Genomic DNA, 24,587 nt, shown 5'->3' on the forward strand with positions numbered 1-24,587 from the left:
TGGGATGAATTGGTTTCTTCTAAACCCAATTCATCCCTCCCACCTACTTCCCTCTCAAACTGTCTTATTGAGATTAGATCCTGGTTCTCCTCCAATTTTCTCAAACTTAACAAAGTTTTACTTGTTGGTACACCATCTATCTTAACCAAATCCCACAGTTTTTCCATTAACATTGAAAATTCTCCCACCCTTCCCTCCCCTCAGGTTAAGAGTTTGGGTGTCATGCTTGATAATACTCTTTCATTCCAGTCTCACATTAATAGTTGGGTTGCGGTCACGTGGTTCTGATGACGTGCGGAGGCAGCGCGATTTTTGAGTGGAGGGCGGAAGTAAACATGGAGGACACTGTGGAGAGTCAGGAGAGCAGCTATTGTGCAACTTTAGACCCCGTTTCTCGGGAGAGATATAAACAGATAGTTAAAAAATATATCGGACGTGATCCGTATTCTTTGAAAATGTCCGAATACACCACAGAAGTAAAGGATTTGCCTACTATCGAGGCTGTGGATATCACCAACTACTTGGTCCTCCAGACTTCTTACTACACTAGGCAGCAAATGAAAGCTTTCAAGAGTCTGGAGGCGTACAATTTTTTTGTCAGCGGGTGGGTCCACAACCTTGGAACAAAACGTCTCCGTGATGGATACAGTTTGGTGTTTGCAAGGGTGAGTGTTTGTTCTTATATTGCTTTATCTTAAACACGCTAACAGTTAGCGGTAGCGGCTTTAACGTCAACAAACATGCCACATCCTTAGGACTTCGTTAGAGTGACAGTTGTTTGTTTCAAGGTAAACCATTCTCAGCGGTCTAACGAGACACCTCTGAAGACTTGGGTAATTGCAAAGGAGGATGGAGAAGTGATTGCAGCTCATTGCAATTGTATGGCAGGGTTAGTAGCCTGTTCTCCACTGTCACTAGGCTCAAATCCGGGCTCTCAGCCGTCTGTTGCATATCCAAAATCGCCTCTGCACATCGATGCTGTTCTGCCTTAAGCTTCATTCTTTTCTCTCGTTTGAGAACTGATTCCGATCTGGGTTTTCGTTCGTAGCCGAGATTGACCGTCGGAGCCCAGTCCTCCGACTCTTCGTCATCCAAAGCACTTGGGCAGCCTATAGTCCCAATCAAGTCAATATTAGACTACTAACTTAAAAGCACTAAGTAAACGAGAATTTAACGACAACCTAATGCTAATAAGTTCGTTTGCAAACATAACATTACCTCTGACGAAGTGGTCGCTGCAGACACGGGCATTGGCAGACTCTGCTCCTCCCGACTGTAAACGTAAATTTAAAATCCATTTTTTCCTACGTTTTTCGGTTAGAATTTTCCATTTTTCTCCTCTTCGTTGGGCTATTTTTGGTACCCTAAAATACCGTTTATCAGTTTCTCTGGTCGACCTACTGGAGCATCCGTAAACACAACAGGACATAGGCATTTTGCGTACTGTCTGTCTGTGATTTTGCGCTTATCTTTTTCACTTCCGACCGCCAGTCAAATTTCGCGCTTTACGTCGACGTCACGTCTACGTCAAATGAAACCTAGCTATTACATAACCCGGTCTGCTTACTTCCACTTACGTAATATTAACCGACTCCGTCCCTTCCTTACCCCTCATGCTGCTGCCATCTTTGTCCATAGTCTTATTACTGCAATTCCCTCCTATTTGGTCTCCCTAAAAGGTCCCTTCATAAACTCCAACTTCTTCAAAATTCTGCAGCTCGGGTCATAACTTGCACTCCGTCAAGAGCTCATATTACCCCAGTTCTTCAGCAGCTTCACTGGTTGCCCGTAGAAGACAGGATAAATTTTAAAATCGTACTTCTTACATACAAGTGTATCCATAAATCTGCTCCTTCATATTTGTGTGACCTGCTCCATATCACCACTGTTTCCTGCCTTTTCAGATCATCATCTGCTATTCATCTTACTGTTCCGTCCTCACACCTTATCACTATGGGGAACAGAGCTTTCAGTCGCTCTGCTCCTCGGCTCTGGAACTCTCTTCCTCCTGCACTAAGAAATATTGACTCCCTTTCCGTATTTAAGACACAGCTCAAAACACATCTGTTTAAACTGGCTTATTCGCTTTAATGCCGATTTTATCTGTTGTCAAGCTCTGTTTTGTAATTTTAACTTATTTTATGTATTTTATGACTACTGTTTCTTTTATTAATTTAATTTTTTGTAAGGTGACCTTGGGTTTCTGAAAGGCACTCTCAAATAAAATGCATTATTATTATTATTATTATTATTCATTATTATTATTATTTCCTCAGGCTGAGTTTTTTCATGCTGAAAAGTTGATTTGTTTTGGGTCACACTGAAGACACCGACGCTGAAGACATAGCTGTTCTTTTGTACTGCTTTTAAGCGAAACATTCTTTGTATATGAGGCCAAGGGTGTTCATCCTCTTCAGCTCTAGCGTAGACAATTGGCTCTGCCATGTTTTCATGTGTTTCTTCTTTCCATGTGTTCGCCACTTTGAAATGCTTGGGCGGCTCTGCCCGCCACAGTTTCAGACTGGTCATGTGACTGCATGGTCACATCTGATTGCTAAAAAAGTTACCGGAAACCCCACTGGCGGCATGTTATCTAATGTGTTAAACTAATTATTTTTTTAAAAAAGTAACGAGTAGAATTTTGCAAATGTAACGGAGTAAAAGTACCGTTTCTTCTTCACAAATGTACTCAAGTAAAAGTAAAAAGTACATTTTTTTCAAAAACGTACTTAAATAAATGTAACGGAGTAAATGTAACTTGTTACTACCCACCTCTGTTATCCACACACACACACAATAGCAGCCCCTCCTGCTCAGTTTTTGCATTTGCGCTCGCTCGCAATGTGTTGCTCGTGCTCTCAACATTTCTGCCCGTGCGTGTTCAACTCTTTCTGTACACCGTTATATTTGTACCTCAAAATCACACATTGCGAGCGAGCACAAATGCAAAAACTGAGCGAGAGGGGCTATTGTGTGTGTGTGTGGATAATAGCAAACACTGAAATACATTTTTTGCACGCAGCAATGAATTTTGTTCACTCAAATTGAGCTTTTCTTCGCTCAAAATAAATTTTTCCTCAAAATGCAACACTTGCACCTGCAAACCTTTTTTACGTGCGCTCAGAATAGTGGCACAAAAATATCGCCATAGAAGGGCTGGTCTGAGTATTTAAGAAACTGTTGATCTGCTAGGATTTTGCCACACAATCATCCCCACAGTTTACAGAACATGTCCAGTGAGCATCAGTTCTCTCTCTCTTTGCTGATGTCAAAGGTCAGATGATAATGGACAGACTAACAACGAAAGATTAACAGGCATTTAAGTAATCACTTGTTATAACTGAGGTATCCTGAAGAGCGCAAATCACTGAACACCGAACCGAGTGCCACTCCTGTCAGCTAAGAACAGAAAACGGTGGTTAAAACTTGCACAGGCTTATCAAAGTTGGTCAACTGAAAACTGGAAAAACATCTGGCCTGATGACTCTCGATCGCTGCTACAGCATTCAAATGGTAGGGTCAGAATTGGTGTAAACATGAAAGCATGGATCCTTCCTGCCTGGTATCAATGGTTCACGCTTGTGTTACCGATGTAATATTGCAGAGAATCATTTCTTAGCATGAAATGAGCATCTTTTAACTGCCGCAGCCTACCTGAATACTGACGCTGACCATGTCTATCTTTTTATGGCCACGGTGTGCCCATCTGCTGATGGCTGCCTCCATGAGGATAGTGCTCTATTTTACAAAGCTTAGATCATCTCACATTGGTTTCTTTAACATTACAATGAGTTCACCTTACTCCATATGATTGTGCAGCTGACAAATCTGCAGCAACTGTGTGATCATGTCTGTATGAACCAAACTCTCTGAGGAATGTTTCTGGCAGGCTTTTGAAAACATGTCAAAAAGAATTAAGTTAAAGAGTGGTTCAACCCAGCACTAGAAAGTGTCTGATAATTGTACTGTATGTTATTAACAGTGATAATCTTAGCTAGAAAAGAACATTTTGTAAAAGAGTGCCGTACCTGACCTGCCTTTGCTTTGAAGCTCAGACCCGTGGCAATGACACTGAAGCTGCACAGTGTGTAAGTGTTGTAATTAGCACTTATTTTGGATTAAACAGCATCACACTTGGCTTTGACACAGCTGGAGGAGATGATCATGATTTTAAAGGGACGTGATGAGTGAGACCAATTAAAACGGGGGTCAGACATAAAGATCAGAGGATGTGTCAGTTAAAAATGTCTCTTCAAAAGAAGCAACTTTTTGCAAATGCTGCAAAGGCGTGTCATAAGCAAATCTGAACGGAAATGTTTGCTTGCACCAAATACAGTAAAAAAGAGAGAGCAGAAAACACTGAAAAGTACTGAAAGTCAAACAAACATGAATCACGTTGTTATGGTCATTATAGCTGTAGATTTCCCTCTCTGGGTATGGTTTTGAACAGTCTGTATATATACTGAGTCTATCCTGTAACTATAATTCACCCCTAAGAGAAATCTAATAACCTGTATATGTGTTGTATATTGTGCAGGTTTCTCATAAAAGCATCACTCACTGGGATAAGCTTTAATAGCTGTTATTTATATTTGGACTGAGCAGGTTTATTCTGTGTGCCTACAGAAATCATTACACCTCCTCTTGGGAGAGCCTGTAGCAACGTGTGGTTCGACCTGCCAGATGACTCAGCGATAATATGTTTCCCCTTTATCGGTTTTTCCGTCGGTGTTATTGGTCACCTTCCACAGAGGTCATTAAAAAACAACTAGGGAAGAAGGGACAGAAGCCTCGTGCCGTAATAAGGAACAAGCTTTAATTATTGATCCCAGACAAAGAAAAGCTAAACGGATGAAATGCTAAAGAGCTATTACTTTCAGCTCGAGTGTGTTTATGCTTTAAATTATGACACTTTTTGCTCCACTCCTCAGGTAGCCGCAAATGAAAAGTGTTTGTGATGATATCGGGGAACTTTCAGCTGAACTGGAAAAATCTAGATGGTTGATTGACATCCTACTGCTATAGCTCGAGTTAGAGCGTATTTCTCTGTCAAGCGCCTCCCGATTCCGCAGTTCCAAACATGCACCACACCGTAGATCCTCTGCATGGCCACATCACAGCAAGAACATTCCAGTTTTTGACCTCGCTGAGCCGGGAATTTCTGTGGCAAGTTTAAGGGCGAAAACACAACTTTACACTCAGTTACTTTTCTAATAGTTCAGAACCGTTTAACTCTTTGTGATGTACATTGAACAACGTGCTGGAAACATTCCGAATTCCTGATCCATGTTGAAATCTACAACAGTGCAGATGATTTCAGTGTATTCATAGTTTTCACAGGACTTCAAATCATTATGGAAAGGACCACCTGAAGAGCTTGACAATTATTTATAAGCATGTAAAAAATTGGGCAGTCTGCCTCACACCTTAGTGGAGCTTAGAAGAAGATAAATGATACCACCCTTCACTTGCATCTAGTTTAAAGGAGCCAAAAGTTCAAACGGAACAGGAGAAAAATAAAGCAGAAGAGCAGGAGGAAAATTAACATCAAGAAGAATGAAAGAGAAGAGGTAAAACAATAAAAAGGTGGAGTTCACACAAGGCGTTAACGGGAAGAAATGAAGGAGAATATGAGTTAGCTCCACAAGGCCATCATTTCTCTTAAAACTTACAACGCCACCCCCGAACTTATTCACTGCCTCTTACTTCAAACCTTTACACCAACACACCCCCTAACTCATGCACCTGCCTATTTAACCCTTATAACATACACATTTACCCCAACCCATGTTTCCCAAATGTAGATAGACAGATATAGCCCAATAAAATCAAAGGAAATAGCTCAGAACAACAGCACAAAAATTGCTCAGAATGTGTAACAAAGAACAAAGACGACCAACAAACCAGGTCTGTTGAAGTGAACTGACCCTGTCTGTAAGGTCCTTTTTAACTAAAGCTCTTAAGCACTGTATTCTAGTGCTTGTTTATATAACAGTAAAAACACATGTGGCTGTGCGAACAATGACACCTGTCACATATACACGCACACACACAGGCACCTCTATGACATGCATACAAAAGCTTGCAATATCATAAAAGGCTGTTTCTTTCTCTTCCCACACCTTTGTCCTAGACAAAAACACAAAAGATTCCTTTTCAAACAGCTGTTTGGTTTTCCTTCAAAACTGATGAGGTAAGGTACACCCTATTCCACTGAAAGCTCCAGAAGGCCTGAGGGAAATGGGCGTAATCTCAATTTTAAAGCAAAGGTAATACATACAATGGATCCTTGATAAGGTCTGACTAAAATGAATTCTTTTTAAATGATTTTTTAAAAAATGCTAATAGTGTTTTACCCAAAAGGCACAAAGTTATCGTACAGTCTCAGTGTCAAAGTAGCCCCTAATTTAAAGCAGTGGTAAATAGAAAACCATCAAATTTGCAGCAGTTAACATTTGAAAAAGCTCAGATCTCTCAGCAGCTTGTTTCAGATCTGTACCACAGAGAAGCTAAAGGCGTCATCACTATATTTTATTTCAAAAGTTGAAGGAGAAGCAGTTCCCAGATGACCTGAAAGGCCTCGAGGGTTTATAAGAGCGCAGATCAGAGTATTCAGAATGTCAGAACTGTTTTGGTCTTAAAACATTTAGTGTTTTATAGGACTGAAGTATATATATATTCACACACAAAGGAAAAAATAAACAATCAAGCTCTATGATCAATGACATTACTAGCAGAAAAATTACTTTCTGCTAAATATACTTAAATATATATATATATAGACTCTATATATCATTGCCATAATGATTGTGAAGTATGTGCAGTATGCATGTTTGCTCCTTAACTCCTTTCTGTGCATTTACACATAAAAACTGCACGATCGAGGAAAGGGTCATGAATGTACGCCATATTTATGCACATAAATCCAACGTCACATTTGCACATTCATATACACGCATTTATATTTAACACTCACTGCAGGGGTTCAATTTTAAGAATTTTAATAATGGTTCTACACCATTAATAGAGGGTTAAAGATAATCATAGAAGATGGCAGACAGAGGGGAATCTTTGCTAGCTATGTCCAAAACACCATGATCAGCGTACAGGCCACAGGTAATGGCTGTTTATTCCTTTAAGGTCAAGTACTGATTTCCAAATTTCTACATTTCCAATTAAAAGCTCTTATTATTAATATAATGTGACAGCTAAAGTGTCTGTCCTGCAGCAATATGTTGAAAAGGTGACACTTTATAATACTTTTATGCTATTAAGCATTAATAAAGTATTAGTGGGCGCTTAATTCATCATTTGTATATCATTACTCCTCCTTTGTCATTTTTAAATACAGATATTTTTATACAGCTGTTACTTTTTACACCATGTACAGCTACCACTGTGCAGTCACAGCTATCACTGCTAATACAGCACTGCTAGTAATAATCATAATAGTTGTAAAAATCTTAATAATATTAATCATAATATTAATAATTCTTTTACTAAGCCCAGTTTGATCACCTAGGCTACCACATGCAACCCTAACTCTGAGTCCAAAAAGTGATGAATTACACTGCAGGTCTTTAAACAAACAAACAAAAAAATCATACTTATTAAATGCAAAATGTACTAAGCCAGAAAAAAGACCGGGGCGTGCAGCTGACATGGAATGAAGTGGGCGTTTACAAAATATGCAATAGTCTGTGAAATAATAAGATGCAAATTGGGGGCAGAGCTGGGACCCTGTTGCTATCACAGACATCTGCTCTTCTTAAACCGCGACAGACGCAGAGACACAGGTGGAGCACATGAAATACATTACTTTTATTGTCAGGAAAAAAACCTGGAAGCTCTGTTTTTGTTTTTGGCCTCTCGTGAAAAGATCAATTTTGGTTCGCAGGAATCCGTATTTGAAAATAGCAAATAATGAAATGCCCAAGAAACGTATGGTTTGTTGCAAAACAACATATTGCATTCATCTGATACTGGAGCGGATTTTATGATTGCAATTCAGCAGTGCGCTCACATAGGAAATCATTGACTTTCACGCACCTGGTCTGCCACCTGTCACTGCTGGCAGCTGAACGGGAAGCTCAATCACACATCTGTTTACACTGTTGGAGACACTGCACAAGGAGACCAAGGACATAAAAACTGAAGTGTTATTGTCACCCATGCTGAGCTCTCTGTTTATGATTCAGCTATTTTGCTGTTTCAGTGTAATAAACCCCATCATGTAGCCCCATCAAACAAACCTCAAGAAAAACAAAGCACCGCGGGAAATTCTTTTTAAATGCAATTTTATCAGTAAAGTCAAGAATGTACAACACATGAGCTCAAAACAAGAAAATAGACCTGGTTACACACGTTCACGTCTTTGTGCAATAGAACCCTTCACACCGCACAGTAAAACATGACTTTTTTTAATAAATAAATAAAAGCACATAAGTTATGTACATGGTATTAAGTCAAAACTTCAAAATACTCCACTGCCTTGTGGTCTGATTACACTACAACAGAAATCAAACAAGATTCATGTTATAGTGCCTGTACAAACACTAGGAGACACCTAAAGCATTGGCACATTTGATACAAAAAAAATAAAAAATCGTCAGGAGAAGCAATATGTAAATGCTAGCTGCATTGTAATAGTTCAGCACAGAGCACAAGAGCATCAATAAGGCAACTTCTTATTGTTCTGGGCACTTGGGAGGATATTTATATTAGGACATTTTTCACCCTATGAAGCAAGCAAAGAAAGACAGCTAAACTGAGCAAACATATTTATGATGCTGAGCTTTAAGCACTGTAGTTCAATGGTTCCTCAGTCTTAGTTTAGGGTCTTAGCACACTAATATTACTAAATCAGCACTAAGTACAAAGAGAGACCTGTTAGGTCATTTTGTTTACAGGAACTGTTCAAAACTGTAGCATTTGCAAAATTAAAGGGACATTTGTTTTTATGAAAGAAGCACATTGTAATGGCTATGAAATGACAGTGTTTAGGCTTGCTGCCAAAAAATATCACTGTAACTATGCAGTTCTTCCTGCCACTGGTACTAAATCTGGACTAAAAAGCAGTAAGCACTTTCCCCATTACAATGCACTAATCAGGCAAGGAATAACTGTGGTCGGACATAGTTGCGTGACTGAAATTATTCGAATATGTGCAATGAACATTAGCTACTTACATTCAGAGTGCAGCCATAGATTTAAAACAGGAATGTAGTAGTTACTACATGACAGCAATTTCACTGAAAAGGACACAGGCACTTAAAATCAACCTTGCTTTTATGTAGACATATAACTAGACTACAACCAGTTGGCAACCAGTTCGAGTACATATTGCAAAAGACAAGACGAATTTCACTTATTGGCACAGACTGACTCGGACTGATTCCAATTTGTTGGCAACTTGTCTGTGTTTATAAATTAGGTGCCAGTTATTTGCAACCCTTGACAAACCCTTGATTTCAATCCAAGCTTGTGACTGTTTGGAGACAGGTATGCCTTACCAGGTGACCTGTGCAATCTTCTTGCAATAAAAAGTCGTCACCCAGAGGTTGAAGGTGTTGCACCAGTTGGTCAAGCTAACTACTTCCAATTAGTCGCTGAATGCACACAAAAAAAAGGAAAGAAATCAATCCAATTATCACTTTAGTCACAAGTAGGATGCAATTTTATTTTTACCAGAGCAGTTTCTTTACTCTAGTGTGACTGAGCCATTAGTGAGTGGTTCCTCTCCCCAGTTAGATGATGTGATGGGTGTGACAGCGGGTGCTGAAGTCTGTTGCCACTTTTAAATGTTTGACCTGAACATGACACTAGACGAAATGCTAAAGGCTCAATTACGGTGACATTTTTTCCTGTGGAGATCATTAACGTTTGTACCAAAGGTCATGACAATCCCATCAATATATGTCAAGACGTTCCAGCCAAGTGTCAAGCAGGATCACAAATGTCTTTAGAAAATGTTATGGAAATATATCCAACAGCTTTTAGGACATTTCATTTCATTTCTGATGGACAGTTGGACAATCCAAAGAGCCAGGCTAAATTTTGACTTCAGGACTTAAGGCGGTTTGAGCGAGTGTGCTTTTGTGTATTGCAGGAAATAATACTCAAGTGCTCGAAAGCTTATTTCTCATTTCTACTCCCTGATAAAACTGACAGATTAGCCCAGCTGCAACATCCCCACTAAGACCATAACTGGGCTTATTTTTTAAACAAGAAAAACATGCTTCAGATAAAAGGAAATAAATGAGACGGCAAGACTGCAAAACGTGGGACTGATGTTGTCGGCTCTCATCTCTCATTTCTAATGATCTGTGCTCCCCATTGCTCTTTAGCTGGTAAATAAACAGGACCTGTCTGATGAATGAAACAGGGACAGTTTACTCCAAGGGAAAACAATCGCCCACCTGAGAGATCCAGGCTGATGTTTCACTGATATGGAGTATATGCTTTTCTCTCACTCAGTGGGAACAATAATAAATATAGCGCTGGAGGGGTGAGATATGCAGGACCTGAGAAAAGGGAGAGACGGTAAAAAGCAGAGAAGGGGAAAAAGGCTGCAGGGGATTTGACAGTCAATATATGGCCAGATATATACACAGACACACAGACACAGAAGAAGAAGACAGAAAACAAGGAACACTGAACACTCAGTGGTGTTTTGAGCTAAGGTGCATGACAAGTGAGACAGAGTCTGTTTCTCTCTCAATGTTGCCAGAAACTGTTTACAAAAAAAGACCAAAATAACCTTTCAATGGTAGAAAACAAGCATGCCGAAAAACAAATGTAAAAAAACAGAAATGCTTTCTTAAGGCGGCACAGTCCAGTACTGATGCTGATCGTGAATGTCTTTCACCGGGTGTTTTTTTAGAGTTTGAAATGCACCAACGTTCATAGGTACACAATAGTTTCCTCCCTGCCCTCCTCCCCTCCACTGTCGGTCTCCAGGGAAACCAGCTGAGGGTCACCGGGATGCCGGCGCACCGGATACGGGTCAGTTCCACTTGCTGTTAGTGACCAGGTCTCCCCATTGTGGCTGTGATCTGAGTGGGCACAAAAAAACACACCATTTGTAGGAGAAATACAATTACTGAAATTGAACAATGAGACATTATTTATTCACCACTGATCAAGTATCCGACAGTATGGGACACGTAGCCACGTGTTTAATGAGCTCGGTCTAATTGCTTAGCCCACTTATGTAATCACTAACAGCATACAGACTAGGCGCTGCTGAGCCTGCTGCTCCCTCCTGCACCGTGTCTGAAAATGGGGAAAGAAGAGAATTTCAAGCTATGCATCACACCCCCTCAGCTCAGGCGTGTCACTTTTATCAGCAGCTTTCTCAACACGATCAATTGTCAGGCTTCGATGACATCAGCCTCCTCGCAAGCGATGGCGGACAAAAAGAGAGGAGGAGACAAGGGACCAGAAATGACAAATGAAACTGCTAACACCTACGAGTTGGCAAGCATATGGTTATGCTGAAGTACTCTCACAGCAAAATACTATAACCCTGACCAGCCTGTAGTTGCTGTTCTCATAATCTTTTTCAAGGATTAGTATCATTATTATTCAGATGCAATTAGCTCTTAAAGAGGCTATGCTTTTGTAGGTGGTAACTATCACTTGTCTCTGCTACGCTTGCATTCTTTTTTTCCCTCCATGTGCTGTCTAGCATTAGGGCAGGTGTGCTGTCATGGTAACAGATGGCGTGAACTATAAATTGCCTCATTGTGTCCCTGTAGGAAAGTGTCTGTTTGATTAATTATATAAGAGTCTGTCAGAGTAGCTCTGTTAGCCAACACACAGGCCAGGCCTCCACTAGATGAGATATAAAGATAAAAATACCAAATCTCTTTCTTTGAGTTTCATCCATGAAATATTAAGATTGAGTGATAATGTGACATGCATGCTGTTAAATATTTAAATTGCAATAAACACAAGGCTGTTAAAGTGTGGCACAGGGTTGTTTTATTTTCTGTCTACAGCAGTGAAAGGTAAATACTACACTACTGCTGTGTGTCATACTTAAACTCACTATTTTGAGTGCAGAAGTGTGTTCACATTATCAACTATGGATACATGAAGTACTTTAAGAGTTGGTGTACTCGTAATGGTCAGAAAGCCCAAAATTCCTGATGTTTGACTCGTCAAAAATCAAACACTACAGAAACAAGTGCTCGCTCTGCAGAAAGTAGTGTACAAAAGAGAAGTATCCACTTTAACAACTTAGCATCGCATTTTAGTTCACAGCATGAAATAAAATGCAGCACAAGAGATGAATCTATTTTTGAAGTGTATGTATTTTTTTGATTTGCATACATAAACCAAATGCAAAATTGGTGCTGACAGTTTAACCAGATGATTTACAATCAGGGAAGAGCTCGCACTCTCCCAAGTTCCTGATCAAATTCAAATCAGCAATGATTTTCTAACACCAGCCACCCGGTGATTGTCACCGTTTTATTTTTAATTTAACGATGCTCCCAATGTCTGGCATAATTATTGTTTGGAAGCAGCCACGACCAAGAGAGTATGTGCTGTAATAAATCCTTTATTGACCAATTATGGCTCAGTCACACTAGAGTAAAAACAGCACGCTGACCTCCTTGTGTCTACGAAAAGTCGATGGTTGACTGAGAATTGCAACGAACTTTGTTGCTTTCAGAAACTGATTGCGGGTACTTGCATCCCAAACAATCACCATCCAACTCAGACTGACTGCAGACAGGTTGCTGAAGGTTGCCGTTCAAATCATAAATGCAGGCAGACTGCCAACACAATAGTGGACTTGACTTGATTACTAACAGGTTGTATTCTGGTTACATTCGTATATAAAATCAAGTATGTCTGATTTTACAGTTTAATCAATGTCCTGCAGCAAATACGTCGTTATTGGTGGAGGCAATTCTGAATTCCTGATTGAAATCTACGAGGTTCTGGTTGGACTCTGAATTTTGCTGAATGCTTTTCGGTTGTCTGTTGTATTAAGAGTGTGCATGTGAGGATGGATGACTGACGTCTGCAGATCAAATCTACCTACAAATACAAATAAAGTAACCTCAAAGTGACCAGTTGTTAATATGATTTTTTGTGCAGAAGACAACAGATAAACTGCAGTTTTCAAGAAATTGTTCACACATAATCGACATATTATCACAAAGAGATTTCATTTAATTGCCAACCTGACCCAATTCGGTTGCACACTCATAGCAGACTAACTGCAGACTGACTCCATCAAGCATAGCTTGTTGTTCTATTGCCGTATTGTTGCAGTTGCTTTAAATATATGTCTCCAACTACTGTTTTCCCCGTGTGACTGAAGCATTTACAGATTTCTAGCTTTCTGTAGGGGATATCATGTTCTATGTATAAAAAACGAGCAAAAAAACAAAAACAATAGAATGTTACTTTTTCATTTAAATTCTGACAATAAATAAAAGCAAACTTAAACAGAATTAGGGCTCAGATTAACTTTAGCTGGCTTCAGCACAATGAAATAAAAGGAAGTGAACGGGCTCTCTGTAGATGGGCTCGATGGGTTTGATTGAAGAAGTGGCTGCGTTAAGCTAGTTAAATCTAACCAGCCTGGAGCTGCTGGCCTTAAGCAGAGACAACTCAATTCATTCTTTTTATTTCAGTCTTTTAGTTTTGTGAGCACTTGGACTGACAACAACACGCTGGTGTCAAAAAAACGATACCGTTTATTAGGGAACTAATGATGAATGAATAATGTGCCGTGATCGTTGTGTTATATAGGCTCACAGTGTACAAAGAAGCTTTTTTATTGAATGCCAAGGAATTTTTAATGATACACAACACTTGGACACCTTTCCACAAATAAATTGTACACAACCAGTGTTATAAAGGAAGCAGTAAAATGTCTTGATGAAGGGAGGTTTTATTAAGTTTGCACCTTTGCAAGAAAAAAAAAACATTCCTAAGTTATGTGTTGCATTATTATTTGTATTGTGTTATGTCCACTGTTTTCTAAGTGTGTGGCAGATTCACAGAAAAATGATCTATTCAAAAGCTACTGTCCACTGCGATGCTTGAGCACAAAGTCACAAAGCAGGTTTTTTGCCTCCTGCAGCACTTTGCACAGGGTTTGAATTCGTCAGCGTGCCGTAAAGTGAAGCGGCTTCACCTTTCTTTTCTTCCTCAACCTCCTCACAGAGCTCTCGTCTTTTGTGTAAAAAGGTGAACAACAAAAACCTGATACGACTCATCAGATGAAGCGTCAGCGTAAAAAATTCCATCCAACTGGTTCTCCAAGATTACACTGAACCAGAACGAATTATTGAAATCCACTGAATTAAAAAAGGTGTGTGTGTGTGTGTGTGTGTGTGTGTGTGTGTGTGTGTGTGTGTGTGTGTGTGTGTGTCGTATGCACAAGAAGAAATAGTCACATGCACAGGTGAGGATGAGAAGAGAGATCATATTTTGATCCCTGTGACTGACAGCACAATGGATCATTTGCATCTGAAAGAGATTCCTTTTCTTTTCACACGAAAAAAAGAAGAATGGAGATACCAGGTTCCTCCACATACCAGGCAGCTTGTGACCCAGAATGAGATCGAGCTCTTAAAATATAAGACTGCACCTAAGACACAAAAACATGTGTGGCGATTTGGTCTTTTATTAACTGTTGAGAAGACCCTCAAGGGACCCACTGAAGAGCCTTGTGGTTACACATCAGCTGGAGCACACCCTGCACTGTAGACTGCAGGCAGACATCCACCCCGGGCTTGTTAACAAGTGACTCAGGTTTCACTGGGGCATTGCGTGTGCTCAATAATGAGGAAAGGTTAATAAGCTGATCAATGGCAAAGAGATTGTGCTGCCTGCTGTAAGCTGGTAAACAATAGCGGGAACACCACATTAGGCTGCGCTGACCCGGTTTTTACGAGGGCTCAGGGAGACAGGCCGAATGTAAACTGTAATTTTCCCCGCCTGCTGAGAGCATCGGGGCGAGCACGCTGATGAATGGATTAGAAATGGAGACGGGCAAACATGGGATTGTAGCCGACACCTCCAGAGCGCAACCTGATTAATCTGTGACTGCATCTCTCATTCCTCCCCACCCCCCGCACGCTCACGCCGCCCCCTTTTCACCTGATGCGATGACAAGCCATGCTGTAATGAGTTTTGCAAAGATTTCTTTCAGATCGATGCCCCAATCAGTCAGCCATCGCCTGCAGACTGTGATTCACACGCTGTTGTCTCCCCGGCCACTCGATAGATAGAGAAAGCATTGATTTTCTTTTTCCTTTGGCAGGCTCGAGCATTGTGGGGTGGGGTGGAGTTTGGGGGACTCAATACTGCTGCAGGTGGAGGTGGTGGGAGGACAGGCAAGGCCTCACCGTGGATACGGCCTTGAGAGCGCGGCGTGTTTGTGTGTACAGTAGGCTCTCGCATGCATGGGTGAAACCAGTGCAAGCAGAAGGTTTGTTGACATTCTCACAGGGCGCAGATTTCTAATTTATGTTGACAGGGTGATAACACAGTACGCTACTGTTCAAATACATGAGGTAAATGCAATGTGTAGCACTGTGCTAAAATGCATGTTCTTATTACATGTAGTAGAAATGGAAATAAGAAATTGAGCTATTTGGTGCTATAAAAAATACGATCCTCTTTTGAGAGAATTGTCAAAATATATCCCAGCCTCAACTTTGAGAGGTCTGTTTGAGCAAAACAAAAGCTCTGAAACCAGCACTGTTACAAGTGTACCAGAGACTCAGATGGAGGCCAGCTGAGGGCTCAGTATCATTAGGTCTTCCTCAAAGAGGAAGGTCCCATCTTATCTTAAAGGCTTCATAGTACCATATCCCCTTTGCTCTCAGACTAAAGGCTTACTTGTGGTTCCTAGGATATTTAAGAAGTAGAATGGGAGGGAGAGCCTTCAGCTTTCAGGCCCTTTTTCTGTGGAAGCAGCTCCCAGTTTGGATTCAGGTGATAGGCAACCTGTCTAATTTTAAGACAAGCCTTTAAACTTTCCTTTCTAAAAAGCTTATAGCTAAGGTTGGTTGACCCTGCACTTTCCATTTGTTGTGCTGCAATAGGTCTAGGCTGCTGGGGGCTTCCTGTGAGGCACCGAGTGTTTTTCCTTCCCACTGTTGCAAACTATTTGCTCATAGAAGGTTGTCTGAATCGTGTGGTTTTCTCCCCACTATTGTAGTATCTTTAGCTTTGAATATAACAGTGACTGTTGTGATTTTTTTTGCTAAATAAATGAAATTGAATTGAACGGACAGAGGAGAGTAAGTACACCAGTGTACAGAAAAGAGACGCAATCCCATGAAACTAAAACCAAATCGAGACCATCAGTATATCTCAATTAGAACCACTGAAAGCCAAAATGTGAATGCAAATAACATTCAGTGTATCATACAGTCCAATTACTTCATTAGTTTTTGATCTGTTTGGAAATTAATATAGTAGCAAGTAAGTGACTGGAAAAGTTTAAAAAACATATGAGGCCCAAGCTGGATTTGCATTTGTGTCTTCTCTTTCTAACTTTGAAACTGAACTTTGTGGTAATTCCTACCATGCCTTCCTGCAGGGCTGTAGAGGTATCCAGTCCCCATCATCCATCCCTGGGAGTCTGAGTGTTGGCCGTGGGGAGTCTTAGCTCCAGAAGGCTGTCTGCCGTTGGATTGGGCCAGCAGGGAGTTGAGACAATTGTGTGTGCTAGCATCATTTCTTCTGTGGTGCACATGGCGGTTGTTGACGCTGGTACTGGCTAACGCGGCCTCGTTCACAAACACAGAGCCATTACCGGTATGGGCTCTGGACGGACTTGATGCCGAGTCCTGAGGGAGAGGGAGGAAATGTCAGGGCTCGATCCAGACTAGCAAGATCATCTTCAAGAACCGTGAGAACAGAAAGAGGAAACCCATTTTCGTTCCAGGATAAGGTCATTAACAAATCATGAATGCTGACAGCTGGATGGCATTCACACCTGTGAAATCTGTCAACAATCCACCTTTGAAATACACTCACGCATTTACATAAAAAGACCAGGAAACACATTTGACATACCTGCCAACAACTAGAAAAGCCTCCATTTCAAGATCTCTACTTTCCTCAAGCTTTAATTACAAAAAGACAAAAAGTGAGTCACTCGAAATGACATTTTCTCACTTCATGCAATAAACGGATCTCTTTCTCTGTCTCTCTCTCCAATACAAAGAAAGCGAATGAAATTTTATTTTTTGATGCTCGCAGTACTGAAACATTTCTTTCTGTGGATAATATAAAGACTTCACTGTGAAGTTTCTGCAGAGGCAATTTCTTCCAGAGAAAGCCATTTCCAAGAAAAGTGCTCACAGTATGTTCTGTGGATTTATGTGAATAATGGAGAAGCTGTTTCTGGAAAGACACTCTCGCTGACATTTTTTTCTCCCTCACAAATGATTCACTTATTGTTGCAAAGGCAAAAACTCTTAAGAGAAAATGAAAATAAAAGTATATCAACTAAAGGTAAGTGAGGGAACATGTTGTCATTTGGGTGAAGCGACCCTTTAATGTTTGGCTAAGGGCAGATTAGGACTCATCTTCACATAAACATGGCCTTTCCCTCTGCTGAGTGCAGGCAGCACAGCTAATTAGATGCAACCAGAGAGTCAAAGTGTGTGTGTGTCATTTGATCTGTCTCTGACCCTATGAACCATTGCCTCTGGCTGAAGCATTAGTGTGTGTGTGGGGGAAACATTAGGACCTGCACTGTCTCGGCACGCTTTTGTTGGACCGACTAAAATAGATGAATGGAAATAAATAAAGACTGCAAAAAGCCAGGAGAGCCTCATCACGTCTAGCCTGGAAAAGACCAAGGTGGGGGTGGCGGTTGTGTGTAAATTAATGAGGGACAGAGGGAATATCGAAACCCGAGCCTGCTCATTTGTCCATCCATTCTGTGCTCTCTGTGTGTCTTCTGAACAAGTCACACCTGCTGCCGAACAGAGCGACACAAGCCCCATAAGCCAGCGGAGGTTCAGATAGATGTATGTGCTAAATTAGTTTCACCACTGCTGCAGTTCCACATGAGGTATATTGGGACTTAAAGGGCAGGGGGAACAGCACACCCTTTATCCTCCATGCCTTCCAGCTGTGTGGGACATTTTGCTGGAGTGCTTTTTCAAACAAAGTGTCGATAATCTAAGCCCCTTTGGGTCACAATTGATTGGTTTCTTAGGCCGTGTGCCTTTGGTTTTAATTATTTTTGTCAGAGCTTTTATTTGCAGTGGTTTAATTATCATCAATCATTAAGATGTTTACTGGTGAGCAGAGCTGCCGGAGCACTAAGACAAATGGTGCTGAAATTGCTCTCATTATCGCGGGTCATATGTCAAGAGGGGATTGGACTGCTAGGTGTGAATGTGTGAGCCAGCGTAACCCTGGCTGATGGCTGTATGAGAAAAGCTTCTTATTAATGATTTTAGCACAAGAAATACTCCATAGATGCTGTATATCTGCTCCCACTGAGGTCACGAGCGTCAGTGAGGGGCATTACTGGCTCATAGATTCACTGGTAAAAGAAAGGGCTATCACTTCTGGTTCCCCCAATACCTGCTGTCCATCAAGAGGGATGAACATGTGAGGATTCGCAGTTGGAGGGCTGTCCTGCGGCCCGTGCTTCCAGCACTGCAGCAGCTTTTGCTGCTCATCCAGGCGCTCTCGTTCCCTCTCCACGCTCCTCTGGCCCTCCCTGAGTCTCTCCAGGTTCTGCTGGTACTCCTCGAGCTGCTCGTCCAGCTCTACACGTTCACGTCTCAACCTCTCCGCTGCCACCTGGCACTGCCTCTCCCTCTCTTCCAGCATGCTCTCCTGCGCCCCCTGCTGACTCTTCCTAGCCTGGCACTCTCGCTCCCAGCGTTCCTTCTCCTGGCGCAGGCGGTCATGGAGCCGCTGGGCCACCGCCGCCTCCTCCTTCTGCTTCTCCAGGTTACGTTGCTTCTCCTGATCCTGGAGGGCGCTGCCCCGGACACTTGGGAGATGCAGCCGTTGGGCACGAGGGGAAGGGCGGCCGCTCTCTTGGAGAAGGAGCCTCTGGACCTCATAGCAGCTGTCCTGGATGGTCACCGCAGCCTAGCACAGAGAGGGGAAAGTCAAAAGCGACATGGTTCATCAAAATGCAAATGATCAACTGCCACTTTTACCACCGTGTTGCCTCCTCGCAACGTATTTGAATGGCAAAATGTGACGGAGATCATGATCAAGGCTAAAGTGATGACTTTTAATTTTTATGCATTAAGGTCACAGCAACTAGTGACAGGAAGCCACAGCTGCTCATACCCAAAATGAAACTTTGTATATGGAAATCACATCGTGATCAAATCCTCGAGCCTAAGTAGATAGGCAAGAGCGAGGCAAGAGATAGGCAAACACGTCATTTGCAAATACACCCACATTCTCGTCCTCACACAAATTTTAATTTTACACCAAAGAAGGAGCGTGTGTACAGTGAAACAAAAGATCCTGCTACGTCTCCTGACTGAAAAAACAAAACAAAAAACAGATCAGTGAGATGAGCTCCTGGAGCTCCAGCAGAGTGATGCTTCTGTTTAAAGTGCGCAGGCGAATGAGAGCCTGCTTATGATACAGAACGTATCTGTTCATACTGAGATCACAGGAGGTGTGTTTCTTTTTCTTTTAATTTCTTTGTTGGCCTAATATAGATGAGGGCTGTGAGGAGGGTAAATAAAAATAGCTCACCTGCAGACTGTACAGCAACTGAGTCAGGTTTTGGACACTCTGAGCCACCTGTTAATAGACAGAGTCAGATACAAAATGCAGATTAATGGGTCTTCCGCAGTTTTCATGTGTGAACATCAAGATTTCACTTCCTATTAGTTAGCTACACAAGTAACTACAAGCTGCATTCCTCTTTAAGCTTGAAGTTGCATTGACAGAACACCTGTGCCCCCTGGAGGCCACGCGTGAAATGTCACCACATTGTTTAGGGTTAAATTATCACTCTCTCTTATCAGAGTAATTTACCTCACAGGCCACAGAAAGCTGCAAAGAGCAGCAAGGCTGTTGCATGGTTTTTGGAATAAGTCCCTATATCAATATTTAATGCTGCAATACCTCAGGAAACTAAATGGACTTCCTTTATTATGAACTTATCAATGATTCATTAGATTAAGGCCAAAATGTAATTCTAATAGACTGCACTGAATTATTAAAGCAACAATCTTGAGCCACACATCTGTAAAGACGTCGAAAGAAGCCGTGCTCAGATGCAGGGAACACGTTACCTCTGCAGTACAGCAGCGAGGGAGGCATTGCCTCCTGATATCTGCATCAATATTTAACTCAAAAAGCAATTTAATTTATCTTCTCTGTTTATATGGTGAAGTCACAGCACACATTTTAAACAGCAGGTTGCGTACCTTCAAGTCAACGTCGCCTCGATTGTCTTTTTGAAAGTCAGTTGTGGACTGAAATACAAAGGTCTCAGGCCAGCTCCCCTCGCTGCCCCGAGGGTCTTCAGGCGAGACCTCCAAAGAGTCTGAGGGCTCGACGGGTACGGCAGGGCTGACAGGAAACACGGAGTCTGTGTCAGAGTTCTGGCTGTGACTCGACGGTGAACGAGCCTTGGACGATAACATGGCCTTTAGGTTCTCAGCTGGAAAAAAAACAGACGGGACAAGTGTAAAACTCAAACTAGTAAGATCAGTAACAACATTACTGAATCAACTGAAGCCATCAACAGTTCAATTTTGTTGTAAGAACATAATCCAAGTTTTCTCGCCGGAGCCATTGGCCTTTTAAAAATCATGTAACTCTGTTAAATTAAAGCGCCAGCATCTCATACTTTATGAATTTTCCTAAAATGGGTTTATTCATCATGTAGTGCAGCGGTCCCCAACCTTTTTTGCACCATGGCCCGACAATATTTTCATGGACCGGCCTTTAAGGTGTCGCGGATCAATACAACAAAATAAAACTAGTACCGGTACTGAAAAAAAGAAGATTTATTCATAACACACGTGAAAAGACCCAGGAAAACCGAGTTAACGATAAAAACGATAACAAAATAACGCTGAAAACCGATAAAAACCCTGAAAACCATACATTTCACACCTGAGCCTCAACTCCCGCGGCCTGGTACCAAATGACTCACGGCCCGGTACCGGTCTGAGGCCCGGGGGTTGGGGACCGCTGATGTAGTGGATTACAGGGTGTGTGGAACAAAAAGAAAAAAAATCCCTTTCAACCTAGCACCAAAGACGTTACTTTGATCCCATGGAAATTAAGCTAAAACAACAGATGCTGCCTGCCGTGCTGTTTAGCATCATGCATTTTTTGCACCCCTTTAAATATATATACCAAGAGCTAGAGCTAGCTTGCTAAGATTATTTATATCTCTTACTTATATTTGTGATTTTTTGATTTATTCTTACAGTGTAAATATGTTTCTTCTTTTTGCATGTATTGCTCTTTATGTTTATAAAACACAAAAATAAAGGAATTAGGAACATATGTTTTTGGATATTTTTCCTCTGTACTGTATTGCTACAGTAGATTTTTTAATTAAATGATCAAGATATGATCAAGTGCAAACTCTCAGCTTCAATTTAAGGGGTTTTACAAAAGCTTTTCAATAACTGTTTAGGATTTTTACAAGTATTATAAGGAGTACTGTAAGTTGAGAACACTGTGGATATGAAAATATGTTTGCTGAAGTGTGCAGTGCATGTGAAGGTTTCACCTTCTTGCAGCGCAGCGGTCAGCAGCGCAGCTGCCTGGAGAAGCTCCTCTGAGTGTGGCTGCACCAGCAGTCGCGGTTCAGCTAGCGAAGCCTCCATCCTCCCACTCAGAACAGAGAGCTGTGTGTAGATCTGCAGCTTCTCCGCCAGGCTAGAGCAGATCTGCTGGTCCTGGCTCGTCAGGCTCTCTGGTACAAGAGTTCATGTAGTTCAAAGAGCGGAAAATGTTAACAGCTACTATGTTTACAGTTTTTCTCAGTTGCTTTGGCTCATTTCTTAAATGAAAGCTGAACGTAGCCAAATCATGTGTGAAACTCTTCAGAACAGTCTGTTACTTTAGCACTTCAGAACAAGCTTTAATTGTTATTAGTGTTTGCAAATATTTTAGAACATTTAGGCAAGAGACGACACTCAGTGCGGTGTAATTGAAACCATTCAGAGATGCTTCAGTCTTTAATAATGCTTCTATACGCTCAATATTTTTACTCTTGATAATATGTGAGCATCAGTTCATTTGCAGCTCAATGAACAGTGAATAGTCCATCTAACAGTCACAAATATGCTGAGCCAACATGTGCAAGTCATCAGACTCTAAAGCATCTTTTAGAGCTTCAGTGCAACAAAGTTACAACAATGTAACATTTTTCCATTACAATAGATGCAAAACATCATTTTGACAAATGCATAAAAGCGGGCAAGTTAAGAACCTTTGGCAGTTCATCTGCAGTGTTTTAACATTTTAAGAGAAATGCATCTGCAGAGCCAAAACAACAGCACTGAAAAAAAAACCCCAACCCTGTAATAAATCTACATTTAAAATAATTACGGTCAATAGGAAAAACACCCCAAACAAAATGGTTAAAAATACCTTGTAGCTTTTGGATCTTCTGAAAACGAGCCTCGGCAGCTCGCTTCTCCTCGTCTGATTCACTTGTGTATTCCTCTTCGTCCTCCGGACAGCTGAACAGAAGCGACAGTTAAATCAGGTCAGGCAGGCAAATGTGTACACATCATAAAATCTGTGTATTCAGTTCTCAAAATCCTCCTTTTCCCCACAATTTAAACTGTAATTTAATTCAGTTTAGTTTTATTTATATAGCACCAAATTACAACAACAGACACCTCAAGGTGCTTTATATTGTAAGGTAGAGACCCTACAATAATACAGAGAAAACCCCAACAATCAAACAAACCCGAATGAGCAAGAATCTGGTGACGGTGGGAAGGAAAAACTGGCAGAACCAGGTTCAGGCAAGGGCCTCATACACACCTCTCTACGGCCTCTCTAATGAGCCTCATCCATGTGTTTCGCTCCTCTTTGGACGACGTGTGGACCTCATACATTTCTGGTCCAGCCGCTGAGGCGCTGATCAGAAACATCCCTCTCTCTTCGTTCGCTACTTCCCGAACTATTAACTTCTGTAGTGGAATCACTGGAGGCTTCTGGTCCTTTAACACATTTAAAGCATGGAGAAAAACAAAACAAAACAAAACATCAATCATCCTTACACGGTGCAGTGTTTATTACTGATTTCTTTACTGAATGCGTACCACAGTTGCAAATGTGTACTTCTGGTCTTTTTCTTGGAGGAAGATGAGGGTGTCTGTGAGTAGCAGCGCCAGGACGTCTGGGCAAAATAACGACGGGTGGAAAAACAGTTAGATCAGATAGGATGCAAAAATGACACATGAACTTCTGAGTATCATGTATCACCTTTGAGTCGCCCGGTGGCAGTCTTCCACAGGAGCACCCCCTGGTGTTTGAGCACTTGTCCGGGCCCCATCATATCCTGCTTGCGGAAGGTGTGTCCGCTCTTCAGCTTAGCTGCGCTGCGGTTCTCCATGCGATTAAAGACTTCCTGTAACCTCTGGTGCCGTTCGTATTCGCTGACCCTCATGTCCACGGCTGCTATCGCCTCTCGAATGTGAGCCAGGGCTTTCGAAAGGTCTGCGTGCTCCTCTGTTTCCTCTGATGGTCAGAGCAAAGGAAAAACAAAAAGAAAAAAAGAGGGTTTTCTTGTTTTTTTTAACTAAAGTAAGGTTTTATTTTTTGTCCCCCCAACACGTAGGTTTAGCAATCATAAGAGCCTGTAGCCAGCAGAGGGCAGTAGATGACTGACCTTGAGTATAGCGTAGGATCCTCTCTAGCAGCACTGGGTACTTTGTAATCCTTTGGGTTACCAGCAAGATGCACTCTGGGATTTCCCTCCGTCGCACCAAAGAATTATTCCCTTGTTGCTTTAAAAATGAAGTATAGCAATTATGAAAGATCTAGTGAGGTGAAAGGGAGTGAGTCTATTTTAATTTAATGATTTTTGAAAGCATGACACAAACGTTAAATACCCTGATGAAGGTCTGAAATCTTTTGTTATGTTGTTGGAGCTCTTTGAAAAAGCTGACAGCTTCATTATGGCGGCTGCAGAATTCCCCGTATACCTGCTTCATCTTCTCCCCGTTCTCATCCGTGAACTGCAAAAAGTAGAACCAGGCGACTCAAACATGACCGGTCTAACCACACCTGAGACAAAGGTATACCCATGAACACCAGCTAACCTGCTGGAGCAAGATGTCTCCTATTCTCTGGATGAGGTAGTTCCTGTGGCCCTGAGGCTGGGTCGAGCTGTGTCGCCGTTCCTTCATGGCGGCAAAGAAGGCGTGGTGAAAGAGGAGCAGCTGGTCCAGACAGGGGAAGACTCGCTCCACCGCTTCGGTGTCCAGCTGCACTTCTTGTCTCATGCCTCGCCGGAAAATCTCGGCCATGATGTGCAGAGTTTGCAGGTGATGAAGCTCGGTCTGCATCAACTCTGGATCAGGGTGGGGGAGGTGTTAGATTTGGGACATGTGCTAAATTATGCC

The 24,587-nt window shown here is 41.7% G+C and overlaps 1 protein-coding gene across 5 annotated transcripts in view; it reads right to left on the bottom strand.

The window, feature by feature from the left end:
* Positions 1 to 8,280: 8,280 nt before the first annotated feature.
* arhgef28a (Rho guanine nucleotide exchange factor (GEF) 28a) overlaps positions 8,281 to 24,587 on the bottom strand; it is a 53,431-nt gene continuing 37,124 nt past the window's right edge. For all 5 annotated transcript variants that reach the window (XM_085414330.1, XM_085414328.1, XM_085414329.1 and 2 more), the window contains 13 exons: positions 24,285 to 24,535; positions 24,075 to 24,200; positions 23,852 to 23,969; positions 23,446 to 23,700; positions 23,283 to 23,359; positions 23,002 to 23,180; positions 22,600 to 22,691; positions 21,734 to 21,919; positions 20,412 to 20,647; positions 19,732 to 19,779; positions 18,586 to 19,104; positions 16,565 to 16,829; positions 8,281 to 11,054 (listed from right to left, as the gene is read on the bottom strand). In XM_085414330.1, the coding sequence (XP_085270456.1) occupies positions 10,903 to 11,054; positions 16,565 to 16,829; positions 18,586 to 19,104; positions 19,732 to 19,779; positions 20,412 to 20,647; positions 21,734 to 21,919; positions 22,600 to 22,691; positions 23,002 to 23,180; positions 23,283 to 23,359; positions 23,446 to 23,700; positions 23,852 to 23,969; positions 24,075 to 24,200; positions 24,285 to 24,535 (2,504 nt within the window). In that variant the 3' untranslated portion in view covers positions 8,281 to 10,902. The remainder of the gene's footprint in view (positions 11,055 to 16,564; positions 16,830 to 18,585; positions 19,105 to 19,731; positions 19,780 to 20,411; positions 20,648 to 21,733; positions 21,920 to 22,599; positions 22,692 to 23,001; positions 23,181 to 23,282; positions 23,360 to 23,445; positions 23,701 to 23,851; positions 23,970 to 24,074; positions 24,201 to 24,284; positions 24,536 to 24,587) is intronic.

This window comes from Rhamphochromis longiceps, linkage group LG7, assembly GCF_057381845.1.
Source record: "Rhamphochromis longiceps isolate RC_006_pf linkage group LG7, R_longiceps_female_GT1.1, whole genome shotgun sequence".
NCBI classification, from domain to species: domain Eukaryota; kingdom Metazoa; phylum Chordata; class Actinopteri; order Cichliformes; family Cichlidae; genus Rhamphochromis; species Rhamphochromis longiceps.